This window comes from Stegodyphus dumicola, chromosome X1 (genome assembly GCF_044657685.1).
Source record: "Stegodyphus dumicola isolate Sdum_Otavi_A_Nest chromosome X1, ASM4465768v1".
In the NCBI taxonomy this organism is placed as follows: Eukaryota; Metazoa; Arthropoda; class Arachnida; order Araneae; family Eresidae; genus Stegodyphus; species Stegodyphus dumicola.
In genome coordinates this window covers 78509122-78522484 of record NC_140780.1, presented here as the reverse complement: position 1 = coordinate 78522484, position 13363 = coordinate 78509122, and the positions used below count along the sequence as shown (strand labels likewise).

At 31.3% G+C, this 13363-nt stretch overlaps 1 protein-coding gene across 3 annotated transcripts in view; it reads left to right on the top strand.

Moving 5' to 3' along the window:
• The window catches only part of LOC118185674 (constitutive coactivator of PPAR-gamma-like protein 1 homolog), a 354891-nt gene that overhangs the window by 241054 nt on the left and 100474 nt on the right, over positions 1-13363 (top strand). For all 3 annotated transcript variants that reach the window (XM_085807957.1, XM_085807956.1, XM_085807955.1), the window contains exon 9: positions 9691-9856. In XM_085807957.1, the coding sequence (XP_085664083.1) occupies positions 9691-9856 (166 nt within the window). The remainder of the gene's footprint in view (positions 1-9690; positions 9857-13363) is intronic.

Sequence of the window (13363 nt, the reverse complement as noted above, 5' to 3'; positions counted from 1 at the left end):
AGCGCTATCGTGCTGCGCCGTATTTTTGGCATACGACAAGTGAAGTGCGATAGCGCTTCGCCGGACTCAAACGGTTAAGTTGTGCTTTTTTAACTTTAAGACCCATCTAATTAATCTGGGAGTTAAATTTTTTCCCAAATATTGTCTACCTACGACCGCATACCGAATAGACAGTAACAAGTGCTTTTCCGAAATAAACCCTGAACATCTGAACTGCCATTAACAAGACTAACATTTCTCATTCGGTCACTGTATAATTCCATTGTGTAGTGTTTAATGTTTTACTAAAAAATGTCAAGGGTTGCTCTTTTTGCATTAAAACTGCACCCACGGTGTATTCTGAAGCATCATCTGCGATCTTTAATTTCTCATCCTCTTCCGGGAATTTTTACACTGGGCCATTAATTATAGCTGTTTTTAATTGTTCAAAAGCCATGTTTGCCTCCGCTGTCCGCGGAAACCTTGATTTCTTCCGTTTTAACACTAACAAGGTTTCAGCCATATATTAGCAAAATTTTGGATAGAAGAATGGTAATATGAGGACGTGCCAAGAAAATATGACAGTTTCTTTCCTGTATTTGGTGGAGGATATTTTTTTATTTTAGAATCTTCAGTCTCAATATCCTTAGCTGAAATTTTGTACCCTAAATATCGTAATTCTTTTGTTGCAGACTTACATTCTGATGCATTAACAGTTAACCCTGCTTCCTTTAATAATAAAAAACTTCATGGAGATCTTTCACATGTTCCTCAATGGTGTCACTGGTTATAATGATATCGTCTAAGTATATTAGTGTGGATTTCCCGAGGACAGGCTGTAGAATAATGTCCATAATGCTTTGAAAAGTTGATGCCTCTCCTCCAAGTCCAAATGGCGTACGAAAAAATGCAGAAGCACCTGATTTTTTAATAAACGCCATGTTATTGATGTCTTCTGATTTCATGGCTATTTGGAAGTAGCCTGAAGTAAGATCAAAAGTGGTCATGAATTTCGTAGAGCTAATTTTTTTAATAATTTTTTCAATTACCGGTAAAAGGTAGACCAGAAGTGTAGTGAGGCTCTTTAGTTTTCTATAATCAATAGCAAAACACCAGGAGTTTGAATTCGAGGGGGGCAAATTATGACAATGCATCAACTTGATGCTAACACACTACGCCTCACTCATGTGGTAACTAAAATAACAAGAACTAAACTAAAAATTCAAGGATATTAACAAGTAGAAATTCTTTACAGTGCTCAGAAACTCCTGTTACTTAAAACCATATCGAAAACTAGTGATAAAATGGTAAAAGCTGTTATGCCACATAAACCAGCAACAAGTACAGAAATAGAAGCTCATGCTACAGAGGTGAGAGCCATTATTTTTCTCCTCAAGATAGAATTTGAATTACTTTACGTACGCTATTATCAAATTTAAATGTTATGGCATTAACAATTAGGGGAATGAAGGCTTATAGGAAAGAAAGTAAAATTAATTAAATTGGCTATTTAAAATAAATATAATTCCCTACGCAGTTTGAAACTGTTTCTGGTTTTAATAAAGAAAATTAAGTGAATACTTCAAAGTGCACTTGTTCAGTTTCAGGGTCATGGCATCATATTTTAATACCTGAAATAAATCTCATATTTACTTCTAAGTAATTTTATTGCCTTTCAAATCCTCATTTATGCTGTATTTGCACCCCATTACTAGAAGGTGCCGAATTTGGTCAAAAATGGTAAAGCTCTTATGTTGCACAGATTCATCTAGATTAAATTATTAACTTTTTAAAAATATAAGTTGTTTACAAACTTTACTGTAAAATATAATATTTTCATATTATTTAAATTAAATGAAAAAATTTAAATCTTATAAAAGGCTAAATTAAATTTGGATAACATAGAAATAATAAATAACCCATTTAACTAGCAGTTTGAATATTTTATTTCCGATAACTGGAACTCTTCTGTGTTTTCATATTTACATTAAATGAGAAGAATTATATGAATTTCCTCACCTTCCTTCAAACGTTTCCTCACCTTTACTTCAAAGTATATTTTCTGAATCCTTACTTTTGTTTTCTAAAATGATATAAAAAAAAAAAAAAAAAAAATTCCAAATACCCAAGTTAAAAAAGCGTTCTGATTTCTTTCTGCATTCGGAGAAATTTGATGCCAGCAGAAAAATCTTTCTTGATTTTGTATAGCTTCTACAAAACTCGTGCATAATCCGGTATTTTTTTTATGTTACTCATTTAATTTTGAATACATTATTAATAATAATTTTTATATTCACTTTAATTATTACTGCTATCATTCATGTCAGTATCCAGTAAGTGTTTACTAATCATATATGTTGATTAAAATATGGAACTTTTGATGTTTATCATATAAAGAGCTTAGTTTTATTAAGTTTACTGTATGAGCTACTAATAGTATTTAAGCATTGCTATGAAGGATATGGATACATTGAAGTGCCACCTAATTAGGAACACACATGACTATTCAAATTTTATAGTGCTGCACCACATTTATGCTCACATGAGGGCATTGGGGTAATTGCATATATACTCTGGTTGTTGTTAATCAGTGATTTCAATAGCTAGTATGGTGAAATTTCTGATTTAAGCACCTTCATTCATGGACAGATAGTAGGCACTGAACACCTGGGCTGCTCAATTTCTGAAATCGTCAGAGGGCTAGGATTTTCAAGGTCGGCAGTGTTAAGAGTATACTGAGGATACATCGATGGTTGATAAAAAGCTAGTGATCGGGTAAACTGCAAAGGACAATTAACCTTGAATGAGCATGGTGTGAGACAGCTCAGCCATGTTGTGCATAGCCACCAAAGCCAAGCATTAGATCAAATTACTGCACAGCTGAATCAGGTTGCCAATCATATAGTCAATAAATGGATTTGCAGTGCTCGCTTCATCATCTATACTTCAAGAGCTGTAGGTCCATGGGAGTATCATTGCTCAGTGCATGCCATTGAGCTGAACGTCTTGTCTGGGCAAGCAAGACCAGGCAAGAGAATGGGCTTTAGAGGACTGCCAACAAGTAGCATGGAGTGATGAATCTTGATTCCAATTACTTAACACCAACAGGAGGCTGATAATATGGCACCAGCCTCATGATGCCATGGATCTTGCATGCCAGGTTGGAACTGCTCAAGGCCATGGCAGCTTAGTCACGGTCTGGGTTGTTTTTTCTTGGCAATGTTTTGGAACTTGTAGTCCTGTCATTCATACAGAAATTGAGTATTCCAGCAAGGTAACTGCACCTCTCACAGGTCCTGGTTGGTTACTGCCTGGTTGGATGACCATTCCTGTGACTTCTCTGTCATGTCTAGAAGCCCTGATTTAAATCCTACTGAGCATGTTTTGAATGTTTTGAAGAAAGGTGACCCTTCTTGAATTATGGACAACTCTATCCAAAATTTGGCGAGCCATTCCTGTATAATGCTTCTACAAACTTATTGAATCTGTGTCTCATCTGTGGCAGGCATTATCAAGTCCAGAGACGGCCAATCTCATTATTGACTTGCGATCCCTAACTCAGTGACACTTCAGTGTAGTACAGCATATATTCTCAGAAGTAATACAGATTTTCCATAATTCAGCTTTGGTGATAATAACTGTTTTATGATCTGAAATGATTAATTTATATCAATTTGTTACACTTTTGCATAATAAACTGTGTAAAACTTGTTAAATTTAAACTTTAAGTGAGCAGCAAAATGTGTTTAGAAAATATGGAAATTTTTAAAACAGTGAGCTAATGAGAAAAATTATATGTCATTTCTGTTTAATAAAATTTCTTTAAAAATATATAAGCTGAACAGTGTAAGAAAGTTATTTTTAACTTATAGTTTTAAATCACATAAAACTGTAAATTATCATTGGAAAAACAATGGTGAAAGAGAATGCACATTTTGTAAAACTAAATATAAATTTTATGTAATATAGTTTCCTGAGTCACGTTTTTGTTCCATTGATTTTTGTACCCATAACTATTTATTCAGTATTGCAGATTAAGCAACAAATTGCTAATTTTAAATTAAGATTGTGTTAACTTAGAAAAGATTTTTATTCAAAACAAAACATTTCCTTACTCAAGAAAATATTCAAATACGTAAATATTATTATTATTAATAGTATTATCAAATAGATGACACTGCATTAAATATTTCATTAATCCAAAAGTTTCGAGTACAGTAGAAGTCCAGAAATCCGCAAAGCCTGGGACTAGAGGTTGCACGGATTTTAGGATTTTGTGGATTTCAGAACAGAAAAAGATAAATCATAATATTCAGACTAAAAGTGCAAAATAAATAAGGTGTATTAGATACATTTAATTAAATTATTATATACATTATTGCAATAACTTATATGAATTAAATTATTATTACATATATATACTGATTATATTGTTTACGCAGCATTGAGGTTTGCCGAATTCACCTCATGCAAAGATTTCCGGTTTCGGATTCCGGCGTTAGAACCACTGTTGCTGTAAAATTTAAACAACTTTTCATTATTTGTTCATATATCATACACAATTGTGTTGCAATTCCATATGATTCTGCTATAAACTGAGGAGTAGCACTTGCCTCCATCTTTTGCAGAATTTGCACTTTTTACATTACCGTCAGTGCAACGTGTTTACGATTTTCAACATTGCAAGCAGTAAAATCATGAGTGCATTTCTTATCTGTAATTGTATTAAAAAGGGCATAAATTTAAAATATTCTTAATTTATCCACAAAATATCTGGATAAAAAAAAGGGCAGCACTAAATAATCTTGTAAAATAACAAAGCTCAGAAAATACAACAACGTGAATCGTGAACTTAAAAGAAGAGTTCAGTGAATTGTCTGCTTTTTTACTTTGATGCAGATTAGAGGGGGAAAAACTTTTATCATGATGTCAATAATTTGGTGTTTCCGTTATGACTCATTATTTATTCAGTAAGTATTTTTTCTTCAATATTTCGTACTCAATATTGCAGTTTCCGGAACCTATAAACTGAATGTTGATATTTTGAGAGGCAATGCGGATTTCAGGTCGGCGGATTTTCGGTATTTGACTATTACAGAAATATTTTTGGACCTTGAAAGGGTATAACTTCTTATTGGATTAATAAAATATTTAAGATTTAAGTTTTACTGAAGGAACTTTCTAAGATAAGAGTAATGTGACATACATTTACATCTTTTGTGACATTATATTCATGCCACTTTATTATGCTACATTCATGTCATGGTGTGTCTTCACAACAGCGTCACAGTGTGACTTTATGTCTGCATCACATAATGCCATGATATGATGTTACAAAAATATGGCAGAATGATGTAATATAAATGTCACAATGTGGACATCAAGCCATACCTATAATGTCACTGTGACATTGAGTTCATTACAGTGTGATATGTTTGCAATGGAACTGCAATACTGCCATGCTGCTGGAATGGTTTTAGAAGTTTGGAAGCATGTAGAATTTTATCACAATATTTCAGTTCTTGAAGCCTGAAGGAGAAAATATAAGAGATTGTCTTGCAGAACTTGAAAGCCCTGTTAATATTGACATCAGAGTTAAGTACTTGGTGAGACTATTTTGGAGCCCTGTTAGGAAGGAAGTTTGAAGTTATTTTTGACCTGTGAATTTTTGCCAGCCAACGATCTGTATTTCTTTCTCGAGTTTGAGTTTGCAAGATTTGTTCTTTGTTGAAGATGATTTTGGTGTTATATATTGATATTATTGGAGCTATTTTTTTTTCTTGTAATAGTTATCTCTTGGAAATGCAGTAATTTATTGAGTCTTCCTTTCCATTTATTTTCATATTTGGGATAACAATAAAAATCATCTGACTTGCAACAAGTGGTGCTAGAAGTAAGGTCTCAGATGTTCATTGTCAAAATTGTGGAAACAACCAAGAACAGTAATGGCTAGCCAAGGGTATGCCACCCAAATGAAGGAATGTGCAATAGCTACAATTATGTGTATGAATGAATGAAAATATCACTTAACAGGAGAATGAAAATAAGTATATTGAAATGCAGTTTGGCTTACAAATAAATTATCTGAGCAAAACACACCTGAGATAACAAATTGCGTCTCAAGTTATGAATACTAAGGTTGGGAACGCATGATTTTATGCCATATAATGTTGAAGGACTTCTGAAAATGTCATTTTAATATTTCCATTGCTTAACTTTCATTAACAAAGCCTAGCAGCAAGTGACTTACAGTACCATGAATTCGCCTTGGAAGAAAGTATGTCCAGATTGGGTGGCAAGTAGATACTTTGGAAACTTTGACACTTTTGACTTTTTTCCCCTCTTATTTTTCATATTGTATCTCTAGGTAAAACTATGGGCCAGGAAATTAATGGTTAGTCATGCAGAAGCTACCAGAGGATCATAAAAATGGGCTTAAACAGAAAGAACTGCAACAGCTTCAGAAGAGGCAAGAAAAAAGAACTGTGGTAGAATATGTTCAGAAGAAGAAAGAAAAATGACTCCAGTTCTTTGGTCCATGAAATTTATGCAAGCTGTGGGAGCGTATGGAGTTTTCATGTAAAGATTTAATCCTGATAAAGGAGTAGCAAGTTGCAGCATAAATATTTTCAATGATAATACTGTGTTTTACTTTAGAAACATTTTAATGTGTAGACAACAACAAATCGCATTTCACAAATTTTGAGTGAAAAGAAGGGCCTCTATGAGTCTCAATTAGAATCATATGGCACTTAGAGACAAAGAAAAAATAAATTATGTGCTGTTATTATGGAAGGGAATTTCACATCCCAGATATCTTTCTCATCATTTTCTACTCGCGCCTTCTACTCCTTTTCGTATAAGTACTGTAAAATTAAACTACATTTTCATTTATTTTATCTACTAATAATGTATATTTCTGTCTTTCATGTTAATGATTGCCATTAGTGAATATGGATATAAATTTTTGCGCAAAGTACTATTGTCAAATTTTAACCAAGCAATCGTATATGGTCCAAGAATGAATTAATCCATTTTACATTTATTCCTGTGGGAAAAAGTGTTTACTGTATGAATGTTTTGGTTGACATGCAGCCTCAAGGAGCGAATTAAATTTTTGAATTTAGGTTTCACTGTTGTTCCTTTTGAATTTAGGTTGTGTGCCCCATGCATATGAGCCCCAACCAGTAAGAACAGCAATGAAATATTTTGCATTGGAAATCAGTTATATATATAAATTTTTTATTTTCTGCTTATAGAAGCATACAATTTATCTGAGCAATGTAACAAATCCATGTGTTAACTTGATTTTCAAGATACAGGTTTTGATATGTTTTCTATATCAGTATTGAATAATGCTTCTTAAAGCTAATTGTAGTAAATTATGCTGTTATTGAATATTAGGTCATACATCTACAGTGATGCTAGCGAGAATTGTACAAGTATAGCAAAGTTTCCAACCCAAAGAACCCCACCAGTTACTGCCCATTTGCAAATTTCTTGGAAAAATGTGTAACTGCCACCTTCTGTATTTGTCTAGAGCAAAATGATCTGTGAAGTGGTTTCTGAAAAAGTTGATCAACTGTGGATAGCATATTGCTTTTAGAGAAGCCTTTGTAGAAAGGAACTATGTAGTTTAATTTTTTTTTTATATATATATATAAAAAGTCTACAATTAGACCTGGAGAGTATGGCATAATCCAGGACTTATTACAATAGCCACCCGTGTGGAAATCTGTCAGTTTTTATGCAGAACTTTCAAAGTTAGGCTGTTTGATGTGTGATAATTTCGTTTAAGAAGAGTGTGTACCACAAGGATGTGTGCTGATTGTTATGTATATTAGTCCCAAAATTAAGTCCAGTTTAAATGAATTCCTTCCAACAGTGAGTGGAGCATTGATAGTCTTCAGATAAGCTGCCAAGGTGCTGACATGCATGGCATAAAAAGACTTGTAAAGCACCTTGAATGGGATTGTTAATTGGGCAGTTAGAGAGGGATTTAAGTTTTCTATTCTGACCATTCGTACCCATTTTAGTTGTAAGAGAAACTTAAATCCTAATTTAGAGTTCTGTCTGGAGATACGATTGATCCCACTGTTATCAAAAGTCAAATTTCTTGGCCTTATATAGGATAAAAAGCTAACTTTCCTACATCACATTAAGATAATGTCTCACCCATGCCATCCTGCTCACATCCCTGTACAGGATGATTTTTATATTTATCTGTAACAAGCATGCCTATCTTATATTCCACCTTTTAGTTTGCCAATTTCTCTCATGTTGAAGTATTGACTGAATAATTTCATTTTTCCTCAATGGAAAAATGCAAAAATGGAACTTCCGAATATTTTCATAACTTCTAATAAGAGTGACAGTAGTAAAATTATATTGGGATAGAAATACGTGCAACTATTATACTGCTTTATTTACAAATGAATCAAATGTTAATGTTCATGTTGATGTTGGATTGGTAATCTATTGCACAAATCTTGTTGTATTTCTTCTGCTGAAATTATTGCTATTCATCAAGTGTTTTTATCTATTTTAAAACAATGAAAGAGGGAAAGCCATCCTTTATTCTGATTTGCCGAGTGCTCTCTAATCGTTAGAATGTGGAGGCCATTCAGGCAGTCCTCTGTTGACCAAGGCCATTAAATTCCACATGTATCTTTAGATTAAAAGATATTATGTTTAAAAGTGTTTGATTACTGTCCACATTGGTATAAGAGGCATGATCTTGCAGATATTGCTGCCAAATTTGCTGATGTAGTCTGTGTACCCATAAAAATCATAAACTCAGTGAACTAGCAGATTTTTCTGAAATGACAGCAGCAATAGAATTCGAAATAAATAAAAAAGCTATGGTGTGTGAAGCCTGAATTCAAGTAATGGGTTACAAACAAAAATCAAAAAGAAGTTCTGATATGGCTACTGATTGGTGAGTTCCAGATTATCCATCAGCATCTCTTAAAAGTGTAAAATGCCCCAATCTCTATAAACTGTAATGCTACGTTATATGTGATTCATATTTTAATTAATGGAACACATTTCAAATTTGAAATATTTTGGTGCTTACAGTCTTGCCTCTTTCAGTTAATTGGAACCAGACTTCTTAAGATACAAGCTTTTATTATAAACTGTAAAGCTTAAAATGTTGATTATATCTTTAACCCAGAGTTTTTCACTGTGGAGAACTTTTAAACTACTATAAATTGTTCTTTAACTACTATACTAAATTATTTTGAGCTTTCCTTTTTGTTTTTATTTTTTTTTTTAGATTTAAAATTTTTTAGAATTTTTTGATTGCATGTTTTTTACATTATTATGGCTTATACCTTTTATTGCTCCATCTACTCTTACCGTATGCATGGTGCATCATGACTGGGCAGCTTGTATGCCATAAAACTAACATCACCATATATTTATAATTAGATAAATAATTTCTCAGCTTGAGAACTGAAAATGTAAATACTGTTAATAAAGTTTAATTTTTCAATTTTTTTAATAAAATCTTTGTAAAAAAAGTGATAGTTTTCTTTTTCCTTCTCACTTGGTGGACCCTTAAACTTAAAGCACTATTCCAGCTGTAGTTCCTATCACTTTCAAATTTAATAGACATGGGATCTGTGTGTCCTGTGTATTTGTATTGCTTATTGACATATTTGTGAAATTGTTTAGATAACTAGTTAGGATTTGTAATTTACTTTTTAGGGCGAAATAAAAATTCCTGTTATGTTTGATGATGAATCTGGCAGAGAGCTCCCATCTCCAGGTCTTTTATATCGGCCATTACGCCAAATGATTTATGCTCTTCTTTTTAACCAGCATCATCTACAGTATTTAGCTGAACAAAAAAAAGAGAAAGAAGGCATTGAAGGTATAAAATCTTTTGTAGGTTTGATTTTCGTATGCTATTCTTTAAAACATAGACTCTTTAAGCATTAAAAATATTTTTTAATTCAGTAATGCATTGGAATACATGCATTGATAAGTAGAATATGTAATTTTTGGAGAGCATAGAGATGTTAAAAAACCTATTTTCTTGTAATAAATTTTTTTGAAGTATAGTTTAATTATCATGTTTCAAAATCCATGTTCATATTATAAAAACTAAATAATATATAAAACTGTATCTGTTAAATGTTAAAGATTTGTTTTATTTTTGAATTCTCCTGTGTGAGTAAAATTTTCAGACAACGTATATTTAAAATTTGTTTTAAAGTATCTGCTAAAAGTAGTATCTGAAGAGACAAAAGTGCTTGTTTTTATTTGGTTAAATACCATTTTGCATTTTGGTTTGATAGTAATAAATTAATTATTGATTTGAGGGGTAAATGTTTGCTGTATTATAATAATTGTGACTATGAGAAGATATTTTTATAACTTTTTTTTTCCTTGCCACACTGCACTATTCCTCAGATTTGCACTATTTGCAAGTCAAGTTAAAATTCAATTTCTTTGAATAATTTAAATAAAAGCAGTTGTCAACAACTTGTTTTATTTCTGTCTAATAAATGACCAGAAATATAAAGCAAATACAAAAGAACTAGATTTTTTAGAGAAGGTATCTCTTTTGTAGAAAAGGAAGAACTACTTAGTAATCATCATCCTTTAAGAAGTATGATAGGATTTACTCTGTAAAAGATAATACTTAGAAATGAGTTAATAAGTAGCATATTTTTGTATGGCCCGTTAAAAAAAATTACGTTTGCTCAGTAATTAGCACTACTGAACAAAAAGTAAAAAGTATTATTTTTTGAGTATAAATGGATTGTTTCTTTACATTTTTGTCACGTTACATGAAATTTGTCTCATATCTTCAATAAAAAATTGTCTTTAAATTTTGCAGTATTGACAAAGTAAAAAGGGATAACTATTACACCGCACAAATACTCTGCAAATAGTGATATTCATTCTATAAAATGTTTAAACAGCTCTCATTTTAAATAATTTTTCAGTTTTAGAGATTATGTTTTATAACTTTTACATTCTATCAAAGTTAAACAAGTGACAAAACTCCTTTCTCTGCAACATTAAATAAAAATGACAGTCAATGTGTTAAGAATGCATTTAAATGCCTAATCAGTTTCATATCTTTGAATAGAATAGAGCCTTAATTCACTGGAAATAATTGAAACTGTGGAAAAATTATTTTATTGACTGGTTTATGAACCAGTACAGTTTAAATCATTCACTGCATTCTTTTAACTTTGTTTTCCCCATTTCCTATTTGGGAAGCTGGTTATGTATGAGAAATCTATGTTCAAGAGACAGGCAGCTGTACAAGTCTTATTTTGGGGGTTATTGCAAGTAGTTGCATTAATTTGGTAGTTGACAACTCATGTGCCTTCCTGTGGTTTTATATTTAAATTTCAAAATTTTAATTGTTTACCTATGGTATAAGACGTATGCAAAATAGAAATAACATTAATTTAGAAACACAATTAAAAGTTATTGAGGATATAGCAAATGGTTTATCATGAAGAGCACAGGCAGAATATGGTACTGGATTGGTGTTACAGTGATGACTGATTCATTTTATGGAGTTCAACCTGCTTAAAGAAAGATGTAACCGAAAAGAAGAACACAAAATTGAAATAGGTCTACTTCATTCAGTGGCTATTAAATGGATAAAGAGAATTTTTGAAATTGCATAAGAAAATTGATAATAAAACGTTCTTTCTTTTTAATTTTTTCCCCCCTCCTTTATGCATTAAATCTTGTATATTTTTAAAAGGTTCTCTAAAATGCTTTAGAAATTAAGTTGACAAATTTTTCCTGCCATCATTTTTCAGCATTCATCTTTAAAATTAATTTCTAAATAAATTTTATTAATATGCTAGTTGTAATAAACTATTAAACTATTAAAGGGAACAAATTTATACCCTAGTTATTTAAAAAATCTGGGGATGAAAAATGAATCAAAATATGAAGTTAAGTAGTTGATATGAAATAATAATGTTAAATTTACAAAATTGATTAAGCATATTTTTGTGAAAAAAATTAATAAAAATTAATGCTTCCATATAGTAGAAAAATGCATTCTATTATTTGGAGTTATTCCCAAACACCGAAAATAAAAGTTTGAAAGTACTAATAAGTTGAAATTAAAAAATAACAAAGGTATATACTTAATCATGTGCAAAAACGAAATTTTATCCAAATCAAGAAAATAATAATGAAAAAACTACAAAGACCAAAACTTGACTTTTATTGTTTCTCTCAACATTTTCATTTAACATGCTTGAAAACCTGTGATTAGGGTACTTCTTTTATGTAAGCCGATAATTGTTATTAGCAGTGATCGTCATTTTTTAGCTGACCATTTTCATAGACAAACAATACACTGGCATTTTTTTTTATATGTGTTCAATGTGCATTTGCTTATATATGTTATAAAATAATAATTTTTGTTTTAAAATAGAAGAATGTGTACGTTTTTCAAATCATGTTAAGCTTTTGAAAGTTGGTGTTTAACTGCCCAAATTAGAACTGCTATGATCCCAAATTTTTTGTCTCATCTTCCAGCTTTTAATCTATCTGAATTCAGATAATCTGTTTGAAATGTAGTTAAAGAAGATGAATATCAAAGTGAAAAAAATATGCTATACAAAAAATATTTAAAAAATAATAATAAACTTGAGCATCGATATTGTTATTGAAAAATAAAACAAAATTGTGCAAATATTTTTCATGACTGCTCTCAGCATAATTTTTCTTATTTATTTTTCTTAAGTTTAATCAACTTTAATGTGTTATAAGGATCTCTAAAATACTGAAAAATATAAACACACAACTATTGTTACAGCTATTTTTACAGCATTACAACTAAATATTAGTATTTAATTTTCTTTTAAATTATATTAACCTTCCAGCACACGTGCCATGCACAAAGTTTATGAGAAATCCGGTATTTAATACACATTTTTCGCATATCGCAGCTGAGATGATTGAAGCTCATTTCTATTCCTCCTTTCAACCCTTCCCCACATCATGGAATGTGCCAAAAGGAAGTCGTATGACTTTTTTGGTTGTTTTATTGAGCTTTTGTGATACATGGCAGCTGCTTCTTAAAAGTTACGACACACACATGGTCATGGGTGAAAATTCAGAAAATATTTTTTCTCTCAAATATTTTGTAATTTTGTGTTATTAATTGACGTGCATTATTTTAATTTGTATAATTTCGACTCTATAACTTTTATATCAGTTTTCATGGCAAAAAAAATATGTACAACCAGCTGATTTTGCTCACATTCTTCAAGAATTATCTGATGAAAAAAAGAAGACAAGGAGACCGTTGGATGTGAGAACAATAGCAATCTGAGTGAGAAAAATATAGAGATAAATAATATCAGCAGTAATCTGAGCAATATATTGTTGG